Raw genomic sequence first — 18,376 nt, forward strand, 5'->3', positions numbered from 1 at the left:
AGTGGACTGAGGCTTCTCCCGAGACTCAGTAGCTATGGGCAGAGACATCGCCTCTAGCAGTGGGTCCATCGAGCCAGATTTTCTTCTGGCAGCCAGGGACTGGGGGCTCCTGCGTTCTCTTAAGCCCCGAGCAGGGACATGCACAGAGATGGTAGCAGTGAGCATGTGATCTGGGAGTTCTAAAGTATGAGCTGTGGAATGCGGCCACCGGGGAGAGGGGAGAGGTGTCGGGGCATGTAGGGGAGCCGGGATGTCCAAACTGAACAGGGATTTAGGAGACTCCCTGGAAAGAAACGGACAGCCAGGGCAAGTCTCCCACTCCATCTTCTCGACCCCAGAAAGACCCAGGGAGCCTGAAAGAATGAGACCCTAGTGGAAGGAGACAGCCTATTCCCAGAGGAGTGTGCAGGGGGAGACTTGCTGCGAGAGGGAGAGACATGAGAGGAGAGAGGAGGGGAGCAGGCAGACAGACAAAGCCCCACAGGCACACAGAGAGAGGAGATGTGCATCTGGGGTCAGAGACCACCCAGATTGGGACAGAAGGGAAGGGAGAGGCATCCAGCCTCACCAAGACCCGAGACGGGCGGAAAGGCCAAAGCGAGGGAGACAAGCCATCACCCTCAGGGACAGAAAAGCCCCGCTTTGACACACCACCCTCCATCCTTGGCTGTCCTGATCCTTCTTCTAACACCCGTCCCAGTGTGGTAGCTTTTCTCTAAAGACGGTTGCCATCAATTTTTTCCTATACGCTACACCCCCACCCGGAGGAACCCTGCGGCGCCGTGGAAGCAGCCCGGGCTATTCTGTTGGAGAGGGACGCCCCGTGGTCGATCGAAGGGCCAGACACGTGAGTGAAGAAGCCACCTTGGACGTCAGATGCCTCCAGCCCCAGCCAGCATGTCACTGAAGCCACCTGAGGCCCCAAGAAGACCCACCTGCCCGAGCCCGGTCAACCACAGGACCGTGAAAGACAATGCTCGAGTGTCGTGTTAAGCCACACCGCTTGCTGCCCACCGACAGAGAGCCGGGCTACCCAGAAAAGGCTGCAGAGGCCTTTGGAGACCTGACGCCCCCATTCCCACATCCCGTCCTCACAACAAAACCAACGCCAGCCAGTCAGACTTTCAGTCCCTTTAATTAGGTGCGCTGAACAAAGGGCAGAATGACAGGCAGGTGGTGAGAAGATGCTGCTTCTTGAGCCTCCACTGGGCAACCGGTCAGTCCTCATCCTCCGGCAGCTGGATCTTGCTGGGGTCAAAGCAGTTGGACTCCATGATGGGGAGGCCGTTGGCCTCTCGGTATTTAACAAGCCTCTCCGCTTCCCGGCGGGCCCACTCCTGCATTCTGGAGGCAGAAGCACGGGGGTAGACATGAGGGGGCCCACACTAGACACCGATCCCCATCTAGGCCCCTCCCCTACTCCCCACCGGCACAAACAACAGGGTTCCCCGCGCAGTCGCCTGCAACCTCCACCCCTGCCTCTGCCCCCGCCCATCCCACTCTCTCCGACACCCCCATGCACCTGTAATCAGGCAGATAAGCTATAAAGGTGCTGCCGAGGACCAAGACAACGGAGAAGCCAAAGAAAAAGACGACCCGCATGTTCCAGAGGTCCACAACGGGGTCCTTGTCGTAACCGTGGGAGTCTGGGTTCTATGGCAAGAAGAAGAGGTCAGTGAGGGCTTCCTGAGGCTCCACAAAGCCTTACGCTGGCCGTGCAGAAGTTGGTCCCCAGTTTCATCTCAGACCAATCTCCCCTCCCTTCTTTAATTCCTCTTTCTAGTCTTAGGCCTTGTCAAACTCCTTGCTACCGCAGGGCCTTTGCACTTACTGGTCCCGCTGCCTGGAAAGCCTTCCCCCCCATTTCTCGTCATGGCTGGCTCTGTCTCCTCATTTGAAGTTTGGGCTTCATAATCACTTCCCTTCGGAGGCACTCCCTAGTCACCTTATCCATTACTGGTCTCACACTACAGGAAATTGCCACTGTCGTGGGTGAAAAATGCTTGAATATTGCCAACTTCCTATGGTTTCACCTGAAAAAACCTCCCCCCCGACCCCCAAATCACTCTCCATCCACTGATCTTGCTTAACTTTGTTTCTAGAAGTTGGGAATTTACCAAGACAGCATCTCCCCAGATCCTACCACATTAGTTTTTACTATCATATACTCATTATGCCCATTTCCAGATATTTTACATGTTTATTTTGTGTTCTCCATCATCATATATGCTCTATGAGAGCACAGGCTTTATCCGATTTCCACACTGCTGGACCCCTAGGGCCCTGAAACTGCACCTGGCATGCAGCAGGCCCTCCAGCCTTATCTACAAAATGAGTGAATAAATGAATGTGCCCTCCACATATCCAAGCCAGAGGTTAGTACTGATGAAGTACCTATTGTGTACCATACACAAACTCCACAATATCCCAGCGAGGTGGAAAGCAGCAGTAATAATTAACACCTTTCAGTGCTGAAAACTAAGAGCCAGGTGCTGTACTGGGCATTCTGACTCCTTTAATTACATGAGGCAGATGTAGTACTTTATTTTCTACCAGGTGTCCTAAGACTTTCCCCGTTTTCCGAAGAGGCACCGGGGAATGAAGCTACTCGCCCAAGGTCACAAAGACGAATGACCGGCAGGCGCCTGTATTCCAACCCTGGGATTCTGGTTTCTGAGTCTCTGCTATCAACACAGCACCAGCAGACCTGGTTCCGCCACATAGTCGGTTATGCGAGTTTGGGCGAGTCACTTAATATCATTATGCTTCAGTTCCCTCAGTCTGTAGAAGGGGTATGCTACTGGTGCCTGCTTCGAAACAGGGCTGTTTTGAGGCATACATGAGATAAGGTACGTAAAGTGTCTGCAAACACCGCATCGGTGTTTAGTACTGTTATCGTTATACCATACTGCCCATACTGCTTCTAACGGGTTTTGAGCACTGCCCACTTCAGGTTTGCCATCTGTCTGCAAAATAAGGCCAATCTCGCCTCTGGCCCTGAACCGAAGATCACCGGGGGATAAAGAAAATCAACCTAGGCAAAGTCTAGTTGAGGCCTTCGCCAGCAGCGCGATCCTCGGCCCGCTAAGAACGTCCTCTACGGCGCCCCGTCCGCCGGCCCCCGATTGACCCTTCTGGCGTCCCGTTTCCCCCTCCCTCTCACCTTCTCGTAGAGGTTTTCGTCCTCCACGTCTGGGTCCTCCTGCCAGCGTACAGTCGGTTCCGGCGTCCGCTTCCCTGCCACAGCCGACGGGGCGATCACAGCCCTGGACGAGCTGGAGTCCCAGCGAACGCGGGCGGCCGGGAGCCCTCGCGTCGCCGCTACCGCCGAAAGGCGGCGAGCGCACAAGCCTAACAGCCCGGCCGCCATGGCAGAGTGTTCTGCAGACTCTCAGGGGCGGGGACGGAAGTGCGACTGCGCGCAGCTGCAGTTGGCTCGAGCGCGACAATTATCGCTCCGCCCCCGCCGCACTAAATAGGTCCCGAGTCCGGATTTTGTTTTCAAATGTGGCAAGGGGCTCAGCAGCCCTCTTTCCCTCCGCCTGCCATGGCCTCAGGGAAGCGACCAGTTTTGTAACCTCTCGGCCGGGCTAAGGCATTTACGGCTGATAGGTCGGCCCACTTCCTTGATAAGAAAGCGTTGACATTTGGGTGGGTGCAGGTCCCAGCCAAAGGGCCCGGAGATTTCTTTGGGGTAAAGGGGCGGAGCTTCCGCCTGCCTTTCCTCTTCGAAGGAAGCCAAGCTTCTAAAAAGCGGGCATTGCTGGATTGGCCAATAGCTACTCCTTTTTGCTACTTGCGAGCGTTCGCACCGAGAGTGGGGAGGTGGCATACGCTTGCCAATCAGAGCTGCCCGGGGCCTGCCGTCGGCAGCCGACGACCAATAGATGAAGCCGAGCAGAGCGCGCTCCCTTAGTAGGTGGATGGTGGTCGAAGCGCCGGCTCCCTTCTCGCCGTCGCCATTTTGTGCTGGTGACTGCGGCCGGCTGGGAGTAGGCGGCAGTGGGTTTCCCGGGGAGGGTGGCGCGCTTGGCGCTTCTCCCCTCCCCGCTCTTCCGCCCTCCCGCTTCCAGTCTCAGACTTAACGCTGGTGCGGGCCGGCCCCGGCTCAGCTGGGAGAGTTGGAGGAGGTGGCGGCGCGCAGAGGTGATGTCCGGGAGCCCTCCCTTGACAGCCCGGGCCGAGAAGGTGAGCGTCGTCGCTGGTCGTGGGGGCGGAGGTAAGGGGCCGGGGGCGGTTGGGGGAGGAGAGGAGGTGCGTGGGCGGACTGCGGGACGTGGGCCTGGGCGACGCGCGGGATCGAGGGATGCGTGCATGGCCTGAACCCGGGAGGGGGTGTCTCCCCCCCCTTTTTTTTGAGAGCGGAAGCGCGTGCGCGATTGGGGCACAGGATGGGTGCACGCGGGTTGGGGGAAGGGAGAGGTCGAGGAGAGTGGGTTTCGGTGGCTCCCTGTGTTTGCGACACCGAACTTTATCCGCGGGGAGGCCGTTGGCTTTATCCATACGGGAGAGGGTGTGCTGTCTGCTCTGTGTGACTTGGGGTACTTACCAGCCCATGGGGACCTGGTCCTTATTCTTGGGTGGGGGAGGAGGGCAGACGTCTGTATGACCCTGGTCTTTATCCTCGGAGTACGTGCTGTAACTCAGGTCTTTAGCCATGGGGAGGGGTCCTTATCCGTAGGGAGTCGTCTTACTACTGGTCCTAACCCCCTTGCTAGGCGGGGAGGGAGTGCAAGGAATGCGTGCCTGACTTTACAGCCACTTCTTTCAGAAGGGGTTCGTATCTGTGACTCTGACGCTCCTCTTTTGCAAGAGGGCCTCGGTGTGTGATCATGGCTCGTATTCGTTGTGGGCTCCTGTCTTGTGCTTTTGGCCTGTAGATAGCCGGGGCTGGTGTCTGTGATTTTGGTCCCTCTCTGTTGTGGATACCGGTGTGTGACTGTGTGACTCTGACCTCTTCGCGAGAGTCTCTACCGAGGGTTTTGTACCCGGCTCCCAATCACTGGGGCCCCTGGTTGTGATCCTAACTCTTACCCATCTGGGAGCAGGTAACTCTGGCTCCAGGAGGAAGAGAAAATCGGTCGTGTGTATACACGGAGGAAAGGTGTGGTGGCAACCTGGTGTTGGGCAGGTGTTGTTGCCGCCTGGCTTTGCCCGATTCCTGCTCAGAGGGTGGGGCCTGAAGATTCTGGGATACTTCTTGGTGACCCCTGGCCAGCTCACGTGGCTCACGGGACTTACTTCGTTCTCATGGCAGGCCTGGGGGTTGGGTGAGGCGACTGCCCTTCCACCCCAGCTGGGAACAGCCTCAAAAGGACTCCTTTCGCCTCGGAATAAGTTGGGCCTAGAGCCCTAGGGAGAGAACCATCTTGGGACCTGGCTGTGCCTAAGAGACAGGGCTCGAGGCTGAGCCAGTTGCCGAGTAAGGGCCAGAGCAGTGTTTGCCAGGAGCCCAGGGAGGCGGCTGCTGTCTCGCTGCCAAGTTAGCCCCTTTGCCCTCTAGGCCTTTCATGATCTGCTGTCTTGTAGGGGGCAGCCAACATCTTGTGGGGAGGATGAAATGGCACCTGGGGGCCCGTGGAAGGAGCCTGGTGGGTACGTGGGACTCCCGTGGTGAGGTCTTGCCTCCCAGCCTAACGTGCCTGACCCCAGACAAGTCATCCAGCGCGGAGAGCCCCCCTGGGCAGGTAGCTCCAGGCTTGGACTCCTCTGCCAGTCTCAGATGGCAAAGCCCTGATCACAGAATAGGTGGCATCACCAAGTCTCTCTGCAGGGTACTCCCTCTTTGCTGAGGGCCTTGCTTTTTCCATTTTACTTTAAGTAAGCTCTGCGCCCATTGTGGGGCTTGAACTCACAACCCTGACATCCAGAGTTGCGTGTTCTGACTGAGCCAGCCGGATGCCCCTGGCCTTGCTATTTCTGGGGCGGTGGGGGAAGGAAGGAGCAGGCCAGGTAGGGGCTGCCTTCCGGCCCTGGTCCATAGGAGCACTAGGAAGTTGGGAAATAGTATCTCTGGCCTAAGGGACAGCAGAGAGCCATGAGAGCAAGGGTTTCTCAAGGAGGCCCCAACTCCCTTGACCCCTTTCTTCCTTCTACTCTCCCCAGAGTCCCTGCAGGAGGCATCACCCAGGCTGGCAGATCATGGTGGCAGCAGCGGGGGTGGCTGGGAAGTGAAACGGAGCCAGCGGCTGAGGAGGGGCCCCAGCAGCCCCCGCAGGCCCTATCAAGACATGGAGTATGAAAGACGGTGAGTTACCTATTCCCACCCCTACCAAGCATCCTAGGCTTATCCCCGTGTAGGAAGTGATCCAGGAAGGTTCCAGGAGTGGGCTTCCAGGCAGAGGAAACAGTGTAGCAGATGATTGGTTTCTTTTCAGCAGACATTTACATGGCACCTGCTGTGAGCCAGGACCTGAGCTGAGCTCTGGGAATGCAGTGGTGAATGAGACGGATAAGACCGCAGCCTTCTTACTCAGGCTCTCACAGGGGAGACCGCACAGTTTACAGGGGGTTGGAAAACAGCTCTAGAGGTGCCACGGTTGGTTCTGAAGTTGGGAGGGCTCGAGAGAAAGGGAGGAATGGTGCCTGATGCTCGGGATTCCATTTCGAGTATATGGTGCCTTTCACCAAGGCGTGGGCAGCCCCTGCAGGAGGCGAGCAGAGGTGGGTGGCAGATGGGCGGCGGTGGCTTGTACGGGCCTGCGGATCCTCAGGGGAGGGGTGTGGGCTGTAGTTTTGGGTTGGAGGGACGAATGAGAGCGATGCCCTCCGAGTCGGGATTTTGCACAGGACAAGTCTAGGGCGAGCCGGGTCAGGTAGCAGGAGGCTTCAGGGACGGGGTGGGCTAAAGCGTGTGTGATGCTTGTCCCGGAATGGAACGCTCTAGTACGGTTAGTTTTATTTTATTTATTTTTTTTCATATGGTTATTTTTAAACTCTAGTAGGAACAGGAAACAGTCAGGACACTTGGTAAAATACTCTCACCAGCCTGGCGGATCACTCTAGTTGATTCTAATGTGGATGACGTATTCCTGACATTTTAAGATGGCATAGGAAAGCAGACCTACTGCCCCCAGAAAGTCTCTGGTAAGAGTCAGTACGTTAAAAAAAGAGAGCGTAGATTTATAAAAAGTCAGAGAGGAAGTAATTTTTTTAATGGCTTATAAAAGGTTTCTTTTTCCACCGCCCCCTTTAAAAATGTTTTCTGCAAAGTGAGCCCAAATTTGAGATGTGGTCATCATCGAGTGCTATTCAGCCTCCTTCGAAAATGTCTTTTGAGAGCATTCAGTTTGGAATTGTAGTCACTGAAGTACTCCATTGAGTAGGTGGCACACTTGCTTCAGACTTTACACCAAATAAAGCCACTGTCTGTCTTCTGGCTTTCAAAGGACCTCAACTGCAGAGGTTTGAGTGGATCATACCTTTTCAGTTCAAGGTAGGTTTCTAGCATAGGTCAAATACAGAGCCTTCTCTTGCCGTATTTGGTTGTTCCTTTTTATTTCCAATTCCCGTAGCCGTAGGCAGCTGCTCTGTCCTATTCGAAACGTATCCTTCTAAAATAGGTAGCACAGGCTAGGGTGTCTTTGTTTTTAGTTTACACAAATGGCAGAGAGCTACGGTTTTCCTTTTGTTTCCTGAACTTTGTATTACTCAGGACTGCATTTGTAAGATCTGCCTCTACTGCCCTGTGGATATTAGTGCTTTTCTTCTAATTGGTCCCAAGGACACCGTCGGGTGTGCCTGTTGCCTTTTACTTAATGATTCCCTCAAGGATAGATACCTGGGAGCGCTTGGGTGGCTCAGTTGGTTAAGTGTCCAACTTACGTTCAGGTCATGATCTCACGGTCCGTGGGTTCGAGCCCCTCGTCAGGCTCTGTGCGGACAGCTCGGAGCCTGGAACCTGTCTCATTCTGTGTCTCCCTCTCTCTCTGACCCTCCCCTGCTTGCGCTCACTTGCTCTCTGTCTCTCTCTCTCAAAAATAAACATCAAAACATTTTAATTTAAAAAAAGGGGAAGGATACCTGTAAAATTCATCACTTTTTTGGTTTTGTTTTATAATCTGTGCTTTCAGAATCTTCTCTGTTCCTACTTCTGGAACACAATGATTGTTTGCACTTTCTAGTTTCCCCTTTCGCGTTCAAGTCTTTAATGACATCTAGAGTACACTTCTGAATAGGTTGTAAGATATGTTCTGGTTTTGTGTTCCTCCATATAGTGGGGAGTTTTCCCAGTATCGCCTTTTTTTTTTTTTTTAATGTTTTTTATTTATTTCTAGGAGAGAGAGAGAGAGACAGCGTGAGCAGGGGAGGGTCAGAGAGAGAGGGAATCACAGACTGAAACAGGCTCCAGGCTCTGAGCCGGCAGTCAGCACAGAGCCCGACGCGGGGCCCGAACTCACGAACCGCGAGATCATGACCTAAGCGAAAGTCGGACGCTTAACTGACTAAGCCACCCAGGCACCCCCTCGCCTTTTAAATAGTCCAGTTTTTCTTTATTAATTTGCAGCACCTCATGTCATTTCAAGTTCCCTCATGTATACGGATCTGTCTTCTGTGATCTGATTTGTTTCATTGGTCTGTTTGCTTATTCTCAAGTCAGAACCTCACTGTTTTTGTTATTATGGCTTTATAGAATCTCTTCCTTAGCTCCCACTTTGCTCCCTTATTTATCAAAGTTGATTTTAGCCATTTGTGGAACTTAAATGAAAAATGTATCAAGTCCCTCAAAAACATTCAAGAACTTTGAATTTATATATTGATTTGGGGGGAGAACTGTCACCTTTATTAAGTGGTAATCTCATCCAAGCCCTGTACGAGGGATTTTTTTTTTAATGTTTTAATGTTTATTTAGTTTGAAAAATTTTTAATGTTTACTTTTGAGAGAGAGACAGAGTGCAAGTGGGGTTGGGGCAGAGAGAGACTGAGACACAGGATCCAAAGCAGGCTCCAGGCTCTCAGCTGTCAGCACAAGCCCGACATGGGACTTGAACTGACCTGAGCCGAAGTCAGACGTTTAACTGACTGAGCCATCCAGGCACTCCATGTACGGAGAATATTTTAAAATTTGTTTAAAAGACATACCCATTTGAATAAATGAAAATACAAGTCTTGCAGAATCCTTCGGTGTTTCGGTAGTCTTCATTGTCATCTTATTTTCTTTTATATTTTCCAAGCTGGTGTTTGCTGGGGTAAAGGAATGCTGTTGATTTTTTTTTTTTTAAATAAGTTTTCTATCCCTGTACTCTCTTGTTATTTCTGATTTTTCCTCGTCAATTCTGATGGTCTTGCTAAGCGGTTGGTCATGCTGTATGCAAATCAATTCTGTCACTTCTTTTTTCTCACTTCTAATGTTGTCTGGGATTTAGAACCACATGAAATAGCGCCAGTGGTGCTGGGTGCACAAATTGAGATTCATCTTGGCAGATTGTCACAGAAAATCCAAAGAATAATGGCTTAAACAATGCAGTTTTTTTTCTTTCTCATAAAGGGCATCTGCAGATAGGCATTCGTTCCCAGCCCGGTAAGCAGTCCTTTCTGCTTAGCCATCAAATCGGATGTGTGCTGTAGGCTTTTAAAATGCAGCTGTTAATAAACCAAGAAAATTCTCTAACCTTCTTTTGCCAAGATTGATCAGAAATGAGAATCCAACTTCAGAATTACATGCTTTTTTCTCCATTAGTCTGTCAGTTTCATAAATCACATTAAATTACATCCTTGCCGGGGCACCTGGGTGGCTCAGTTGGTTGAATGTCTGACTCTTGGTTTCCACTCAGGTCATGAGCTCATGTTTTGTGAGTTTAAGCCACACGTCCGGCTCCTCGCTACGGCGTGGAGTCTGCTTGGGATTTCTCTCTCCCTCTCACTCTCTCTGCCCCTCCCTGGCTTGTGCACTCGCGTGCACTCTCTCTCTCTCTCTCAAAAAATAAACATTAAAAAATTAGTTAAAAAAATAAACTACCAAAAAAAATAAAATAAAAAAATAAACTACATTCTTACCTTTGTCGGGGTATGCCCTCCTTGATCATGGTGTGTATGTGTATGTTTCTAACTTCTTATTTTGAAAAAACTTCCAATATTCAGAAAAGTTGCAAGTACAGTAAACTCCCTTATATCTTCTACCCAGAACCAGCAATCCTAAAATTTTGCCACATTTGTTTTACCTACCTACATGCCTCACCATCCCTTTCTTCCTCATCTCTCTCTCTCTCTCTCTCTCTCAATACGAATAGATATTCATTTCATCTATATATAGACAACATCTATATATATATATATATATATATATAGACAACATTTTCTTTCTGGATTGTTTGAGTTAGTGGCGGACATGACCCTTAAATACTGCATGTATGTTCTAAGAACAAGGACTTTCTTGGGGTGCCTGGGTGACTCAGTTGCTTAAGAGTCGGACTTTGGCTCAAGTCGTGATCTCACGGTTTGTGAGTTCAAGCCCCTTGTCGAGCTCTCTGCTGTCTGCACAGGGCCCACTTCGGATCCTCTGTCCCCCTCTCTCTCTGCCCATCCCCGACTTATGGTCACTGTCTCTCAAAAATAATAAACATTTTTAAAAATCTAAAAAAAAAAAGAACAAGGATGTTCTCTTCCTTTTTAAAAAAAATTTTTTTTTAACTTTTATTTATTTTTGAGAGAGCATGGGCATGAGAGGGGCAGAAAGAGAGGGAGACACAGAATCTGAAGCAGGCTGCAGGCTCTGAGCTGTCAGTGCAGAGCCCGACGCAGGGCTTGAACACACGAACCGTGAGATCATGACTTGAGCTGAGGTCGGACGCTTAACCGCCTGAGCCCCCCAGGTGCCCCAAGGATGTTCTCTTCCGTAACCAAGTACGCTTACAAATATCAGGAAATTAGACATTGTTAAAATACTTTTATCTTCTATAAAAGTTCATATTCATTTTTTTTTTTTATTTTGCTGCTCAAACCTAGGAACAAACCAAGGACAAAAGTCCATATTCAGATGTCCTCCCTTGTCCTTTATTGCGCTTGTTCCCTAGTCTAGGATCTAATCCAAGATTGTGCACTGCATGGAGCTCCTTTGTATTTGTGGTTCCCTTTAAACTGGAACCATTACTCGTTCCTCAGTCTTTTTCTTTTATGACTTTGATAGGTTTTAAGAGTACAGATCATTTGCTTTGTAGATATTTCTGAATTTGAGTTTTTCTAATGCTTATTCATGAATTTTTGGCAGGAAAATTATTTTCTAATATCATTGTTCTTATTTTTCATTTTACTAAAAGTTTATTTTTGGGAGAGAGAAACAGAGAGATTGGAGGCGTGGGGGAGAGAGAAAGGAAGAGAGACGATACCAAGCAGGCTCTACCATGGCAGCACAGAGCCCAACGCGGGGCTGGAACGCACCAACTGTGAGATTATGACCTGAGCCAAAATCAAGAGTCATACTCTTAACCAACTGAACCACCCAGGTGCCCCTAATATCTGTATCTTTAAAATGGTTCCGTTTGGAGCACCTGGGTAGCTCAGTCGGTTAAGCGTCCAACTTTGGCTCAGGTCATGATCTCGACAGCTCATGAGTTCAAGCTGCGAGTCAGGCTCTGTGCTGACAGCTCAGAGCCTGGAGCCTGCTTTGGATTCTGTGTCTCCCTCTCTCTCTGCCCCTCCCCTACTTGCACTCTGTTTTCTCTTTCTCTCTCAAAAATAAACATTAAAAATTTTTAAAATAAAAGTTATATTTGATTAGATACTATATTATTTAGGATATTTGCATCTGTGTTCCTCAGTAAAGTGGTCTTCTGATTTCCTTCTCTAGTATTCATCTGACATTGAGTCAGTGTAGCCCCATGGCATGATTTGGGCAGCTTTTGCCATTTCACAAGAATTATGTATCCCTTGAACGCTCGGTAAAACCCAACTTTAAAAGGGCCTGGGTTTTTGATGGTCATTTTGTCTACTTCTTTGGCTAATTTTGGCAGTTTGTGTTTTTCAGAAATACATTCATTTTGTGGAGGTCCTCATGGGTTCAGTCCAGCTTCATAGAAGTGTATTATGAACAGGGTCTGTCTTTGGAAGGTGTGTGGTCAGAGTGCTCTGTGGTCAGTGAAAAGTATCTTGAACTATCAAACCCATTCTCTTCCCGAGTTTAGATAGCAAGAGTTCAGTATGCAAATTTATTTGGCTTAGATGCTGAGTGTCAGACTTCAGGATTTCACCAGAACATTTATTCAACTCTGTTCAGTTCTTAAATTCTGATGACTAGAGTTCAACTCTTTTTTTTTTTTAATTTTTAACGTTTATTTATTTAAAAAATTTTAAAGTATTTATTCTTGAGAGAGAGAGTGTGAGCGGGGGAGGGACAGAGAGGGAGACACAGAATCTGAGGCAGGCTGCAGGCTCTGAGCTGTCAGCACAGAGCCTGATGTGGGGCTTGAACCCGCGAACCGCGAGATCATGACATCAGCCAAAGTCGGATGTTTAAGCGACTGAGCCACCCAGGTGCCCCAATGTTTATTTATTTTTGTTTTTTTGTTTGTTTGTTTGTTTTTTAAACATTTTTATTTATTTCTAGGAGAGAGAGAGAGAGAGACAGCATGAGCAGAAGAGGGTCAGAGAGAGGGAGATACAGACTCTGAAATAGGCTCCAGGCTCTGAGCTAGCTGTCAGCACAGAGACCGACGCGGGGCTCGAACCCATGAACCGCGAGATCATGACCTAAGCGAAAGTCGGACGCTTAACCGACTAAGCCACCCAGGCGCCCCATGTTTATTTATTTTTGAAAGACAGAGACAGAGCATGAGCAGGGGAGGGGCAGAAAGAGAAGGAGACACAGAATCTGAAGCAGGCTCCAGGCTCTGAGCTGTCAGCACAGAGCCCAGCGAGGGTCTCGAACTCATGAACTGCAAGATCATGACCTGAGCCAAAGTCGGCTGCTCAGCCGACTGAGCCACCCGGGCACCCCTAGAGTTCAACTCTTGAGGGATAACTGTGGTACGCAAAAATGAAGACATATTGCTCATACCGGAAACCTAAAAAAAAAATCTCTACCAGCTACTTCTTGTCCAGGCATTTATCATAGAGAAACAATTGTGGGTTCCAAGCAAGCTCACGAGGACAGGGACTTCATTTTATTCACAGCAGTATACCCGGCACCTGGAACAGTGCTTGACGTGTAGCAAGTGTTAAATTAATATTTGTTGATGAATAAATGAACGAACAATTATGAAAAATTGGAAACCAACCAGATAGCTGGAAACATTTTATTTTCCCCATTTGTTAATTATCTTCCAGCTTTGTGGTGTTTTTCCAGTATTTTATTATGAAATTTCAAACACACAGCCACGTTGAAAGAATTTTATACACATCCACTGGATTTTATACCTATCCACTGGATTCTACCATTAATATTTTACCATGCTTGCTTTATGAAATGTTTACTTGTTTATGGTATCTTTTAACATATTTTTAACTTTGTGCAAAGCCAGATTTATCAAGGGTTTTTTTTTTTTTTTTTTTTTTTTTATGACTTGAGGGTTTTGTCTTACTTAGAAAGGCCTTCCCCATTCTTGGGGTGATTTTTTCCTTATGTTTTCTTTTTAATGTTTTTACGGTTTCTATTCAGGGATTTACATTTTTGATTCATCTAGAATTTACTTGGTGTAAGAAGTGAGGTAGATGAACAGACTTTATTTTCTTAAACCTCTTCTGTGAAGGGCCCGATAGTAAATCTTGTTGGCATCACAGACCACACGGCCTCTTGTCACAACTACTCGGCTGAAAATAGCCACAGACAGTATGTGTGTGAACGGGTATAACCGTGTTCAAGAAACCTTTATTTAGGCCACTGGATTGGGTCCACTGGCCATAGTTTGCTGATCTCTGGGCCAGACCGTTGTTGCAACTGGTATTTATTGACTAATTCATTTTCCTCTGTTCATTTGAAATGCAGCCTTTGGCTGACTCTGACTTTCCATGTGCGTTTTTGTGTGGTATGGGCTCTGTTCCATTTCACTGATCTGTCCGTTCGTTCTTCACTTGTGCCACCTTTGTGTATATAATATGTTGTGGTATCTGGGGTGGCTCCTCTTCCCCTCGTTAGTCTTTTTTTTTTTTTTTTAAACAATTTTCCTGACTCTTCTAAGTTTCTTCTCGTCCTTTGCTGTTATAAATAGCACCGCATTGAATGCTGTTTTTGTATGTGCCCAAGTGTGTTGGTACATTAAATGTCCAGGAGAATTGGGGGTTAGAGGGTAGATTTTTCGTTTTGGCAGCCATTGCCAAATTCTCCTCTGTGGGGACTGTTCCATTTTCACTCCTACCAGCAATAGAAGAGTGACTATTTCCCGTACAGCCTTACCAACAGTGTGTGGTCAAACATTTGGGCTTCTGCAGATCTGTTGCGTTAGAAACGTTCTATCACAAACCTAACACGTAGAAGAATTCCAAATTCTGTAGATCCTCCGCATCCCGGGAGGCAGAGCTCAATATCCCCTCTCTCGAGTGTGGGCTAGTCTTAGTGACTCACGTCGAAAGAACAGAGTGTGGAAAGGGAAAAAGAGAAACTACAGCGAAGAAACCTGGCCGACCCCACCACTGCCACACGATCAAGATCAGCATTACCAGTGATAAACCATGTTGATACCGTGTGCCCTCTTATACAGTGCCATCAGTAGGGCAGGTCACCTCTCTTGTGTTCGCCCCAGAAGACAGCCTTCATAACCTCAAGTCTAATCGCAGGAACACGGCAAACAAACCCAAGTGGAGCTACATTCTACAAAATACCTGACCGGTGCTCTTCAAACCTGTCTAAGTCATAAACAGACAAGGCAAGGCTAAGAACCTTTTCCGGCCCAGAGGGGACTAAAAGCAGCGTGTCCTGGACTCATCCTGGAACAGGACGTGGATGGTAGTGGAAAAGCAGGGGAAATCCTCATTAAGGTTGTAGTTTTTGTGAACTTCGTGGTTTTGACAAATGCACCGTGGTCATTTGTCCCCTGTTAGCATTAGGGGGAGCTGGTTGAATGGTATGGTATAAGAGCATTGTGTTATCTTTCCACTTTTCTGTAAATCTAAAACTATGTCAAAATAAGTTTGACTTCATCAAGATTAGCAACTTAAGTACATCAACAGACATTGTTCAAGAGATTGAAAAGAGAACCCACAGAGTGGGCGAATGCGTTTGCAAATCCTATTTCTGATAAGAGATTTACACCCAGAATGTATAAAGAGCTTCTACAACAGCACAGAAAAACCCCATTCATGAAGGGACAAAAGACTCCGAATAGATGCAGAGCAACAAGTGCTGGTGAGGAGGTAGAGAAACTGGGACCTGGGCGCGGCGCTGATGGGAGCGAAACGGTGCTGCTGCCGTGGAACGCAGTGCGGAGCTTCCTCGGGCAAGTAAGCCTGTAATGACCGTATGGTCCAGCAGTCCCGCTCCTGGGGGTTTTTCCAAAGGAATTGAAAGCAGGGAGTCGAACATATATTTGCACACCAGTTTTCTTAGCAGCATTCTTCACAACATCCAAAACACCCGGCAGGCGTACACAGCCCAGGCAGCCATCAACAGATGAATGGCTGAACAAAATGCGGTATGTGCCGTACGTGCCTGTACGGACATACATACGTGTTCAGCCATAAAAAGGAACGAAATTCCAATGCATTCTACAACGTAGATGAACCTCGAAAGCATTACGCTAAGTGAAAGAGGCCAAACGCAAAGGGACACATATGACTCCACTTATACGAGGCACCTAGAATAGACAGAAAGTAGACTGGTGGTTGTGGGGCGGGGTGGGAAGTTGTTGTTGTTCAGCGAGTCCAGAGTTTCTGTTTGGGATGATGGGAAGGGTCTGGAAATAGTGGTGATGACCGCAACAACCTCATGAATGTACTTTGTGGTAAAATAAAAATGACTTAAAAATATACAAAAAATATTTTTTTAAGGTTTTTTTTTAATTTTTAAAAAATATTTATTTTTGAGAGAGGGAGAGACATGGAGTTGGGGTGGGGGGAGAGAGGGAGACACAGATTCCGAAGCAGGCTCCAGGCACTGAGCTGTCATCACGGAGCCCGACATGGGGCTCGAACCCACGAACTGTGAGATCATGACCTGAGCCGAAGTCAGATGCTTAACTGACTGAGCCACCCAGGCTCCCCTACAAAAATAAATTTTAAATGTTTTTTTTAATGGCCTATCCAGTATAGTTTTCTTTTTTCCAATTTATTTATTTACTTAAGTCATCTCTGCAACCCAACATGGGGCTTGAACTCACGACCCCGAGATGAAGAGTCACACGTTCTTCCGACTGAGCCAGCCAGGTGCCCTCCGTCCAGTGTGGTTTTAATTTGCATCCTTCATTATGAGATAGAGCATCTCTTCAAATATAAATCGTGTGCATTTCTTTTCTGTGAATTCTGTTCCTCTTTCTCTTCCCATACTTTTCCCCTGTTAGTTTGTCCTGACTTGGCTCATGATGGTTTTGTCTTTTCCCAGGAGAAATATTTTATTTTTATATAGTCAACTTTAATCATCTTCTGTGGCTTCCGGATTTGGGTCATAGTTTTCCCCATTTCAAGATTATCAAGAAATCATCTCATGTTTTCTTCTACTTTTATGGTTTCAGTTCTTCCATTTAAATCTTTTACCCATTTTGTCTTTATTCTTCTTACTGTTGGACACTGCATTTCTTTTCACATTTTCCTGATTTTTTTTTAACTAAAAAAATTCTCTTTAATGTTTCTTTTTGAGAAAGAGAGGGTGTGAGCAGGGGAGGGGCAGAATCTGAAGCAGGCTCCAGGCTTCAGCACCGAGCCTGACATGGGGCTCGAACCCATAGACCGCGAGATCATGACCTGAGCTGAAGTTGGATGCTTAACTGACTGAGCCACCCAGGTCGCCCCTTTAATTTTTTTTTAATGTTTTATTTATTTTTGAGAGAGAGAGAGAGAGACAGTGTGAGCAGGGAAGGGTCAGAGAGAGGAAGACACAGAATTAGAAGCAGGCTCCAGCCTCTGAGCTGTCAGCACAGAGCCCAACACGGGGCTCGAACCCACGAACCGTGAGGTCATGACCTGAGCTGAAGTTGGATGCTTAACTGACTGAGCCACCCAGGTCGCCCCTTTAATTTTTTTTTAATGTTTTATTTATTTTTGAGAGAGAGAGAGAGAGACAGTGTGAGCAGGGAAGGGTCAGAGAGAGGAAGACACAGAATTAGAAGCAGGCTCCAGCCTCTGAGCTGTCAGCACAGAGCCCAACACGGGGCTCGAACCCACGAACCGTGAGGTCATGACCTGAGCTGAAGTTGGACGCTTACCCAACTGAGCCACCCAGGCGCCCCTAATTTTTTTTTTCATTATGAGAAGTGTACTCTTCAATCCCCACCCCCTCTTTCCCCCCCTCCCCTTCTGTAACTGTCAGTTTGTTCTCGATAGTTAAGAGTCTGTTTCTTGGTTGGTCTCTCTTTGTTCCCTTTGCTTGTTTGATTTGTTTCTTAAATTCTACATATGAGTGAGATTATAAAATATTTGTCTTTCTCTAACTGACTTATTTTGCTTATTAGCATTATACTCTAGCTCCATCTATGTGGTTGCAAATCTTTGACCCATTTTAAACATACTCAGGTTTATATCTTTGAAGTATAGTCATAAAGTCTTGTATTTGTGTCATTGACCTTTTTGGTTTAGTTATACTTGGAATGTTTCCATTTCTTTTAAAAAATTTTTTTAATGTTTCTATTTTTTTATTTTTGAGAGAGAGCAAGAGAGTGTGCGCGCGTGCAAGCAGGGGAGGGGCAGAGAGAGAGAGGGAGACACAGAACGCAAAACAGGCTCTAGGCTCTGAGCTGTCAGCGCAGAGCCCGAGGGAGAGGTCTAACTCACAAACTGAGATCATGACCTGAACTAAAGTCAAACGCTTAACTGACTGAGCCACTCAGGTGCCCCGCGATCTTCCCGTTCTAAACGGTGACTCTTTGAATACAGGCAATGTATTATTTCTACATACTACTTTTGTACTCAGTGTCCTTACTGATTCATTGTTTATAATCATTTTTCAGTTGATTCTCTTAGGCTTTGTAGACATATTCTCATATCATTTATAAATAATGGTAATCTTACCTGGTCCATTCCAGCTTTTAACCTTTTTATTTTCTTGTTTGGTTCGGTTAGTATTTTAAAATGGTGTTCATAGTGGTATTGATAATGGACATTCTTTTTTTAAAATTTTTTTATGTTAATTTATTTATTTATTTATTTATTTTTATTTTAATGTTTTTATTTATTTCTAGGAGAGAGAGAGAGACAGCATGAGGAGGGGAGGGTCAGAGAGAGAGGGAGTCACAGACTGAAACAGGCTCCAGGCTCTGAGCTGGCAGTCAGCACAGAGCCCGACGCGGGGCTCGAACCC

General features: G+C 47.7%; 2 protein-coding genes across 7 annotated transcripts in view; one reads left to right on the top strand and one right to left on the bottom strand.

Annotated features, from left to right (window-relative positions):
- Window positions 1-1,116: 1,116 nt before the first annotated feature.
- NDUFB11 (NADH:ubiquinone oxidoreductase subunit B11) lies at window positions 1,117-3,674 on the bottom strand. The gene is made up of 3 exons (XM_039216753.1): window positions 3,164-3,674; window positions 1,523-1,653; window positions 1,117-1,344 (listed from the first exon to the last, which is right to left on the bottom strand). The coding sequence occupies exons 1-3, from the start codon at window positions 3,368-3,370 to the stop codon at window positions 1,218-1,220; spliced, it is 465 nt and encodes a 154-aa protein (XP_039072684.1). The 5' UTR covers window positions 3,371-3,674; the 3' UTR covers window positions 1,117-1,217.
- A 141-nt stretch (window positions 3,675-3,815) lies between these two features.
- The window catches only part of RBM10 (RNA binding motif protein 10), a 31,543-nt gene continuing 16,982 nt past the window's right edge, over window positions 3,816-18,376 (top strand). The window contains exons 1-2 of one of the 6 annotated variants that reach the window (XM_039216748.1): window positions 3,816-4,219; window positions 6,106-6,247. In XM_039216748.1, the coding sequence (XP_039072679.1) occupies window positions 4,150-4,219; window positions 6,106-6,247 (212 nt within the window). In that variant the 5' untranslated portion in view covers window positions 3,816-4,149. The remainder of the gene's footprint in view (window positions 4,220-6,105; window positions 6,248-18,376) is intronic. The other 5 variants (XM_039216749.1, XM_039216750.1, XM_039216751.1 and 2 more) reach the window with 5 other exon arrangements.

This window comes from Hyaena hyaena, unplaced genomic scaffold (assembly GCF_003009895.1).
Source record: "Hyaena hyaena isolate Hyena2069 unplaced genomic scaffold, ASM300989v1 scaffold_658, whole genome shotgun sequence".
NCBI classification, from domain to species: Eukaryota; Metazoa; Chordata; class Mammalia; order Carnivora; family Hyaenidae; genus Hyaena; species Hyaena hyaena.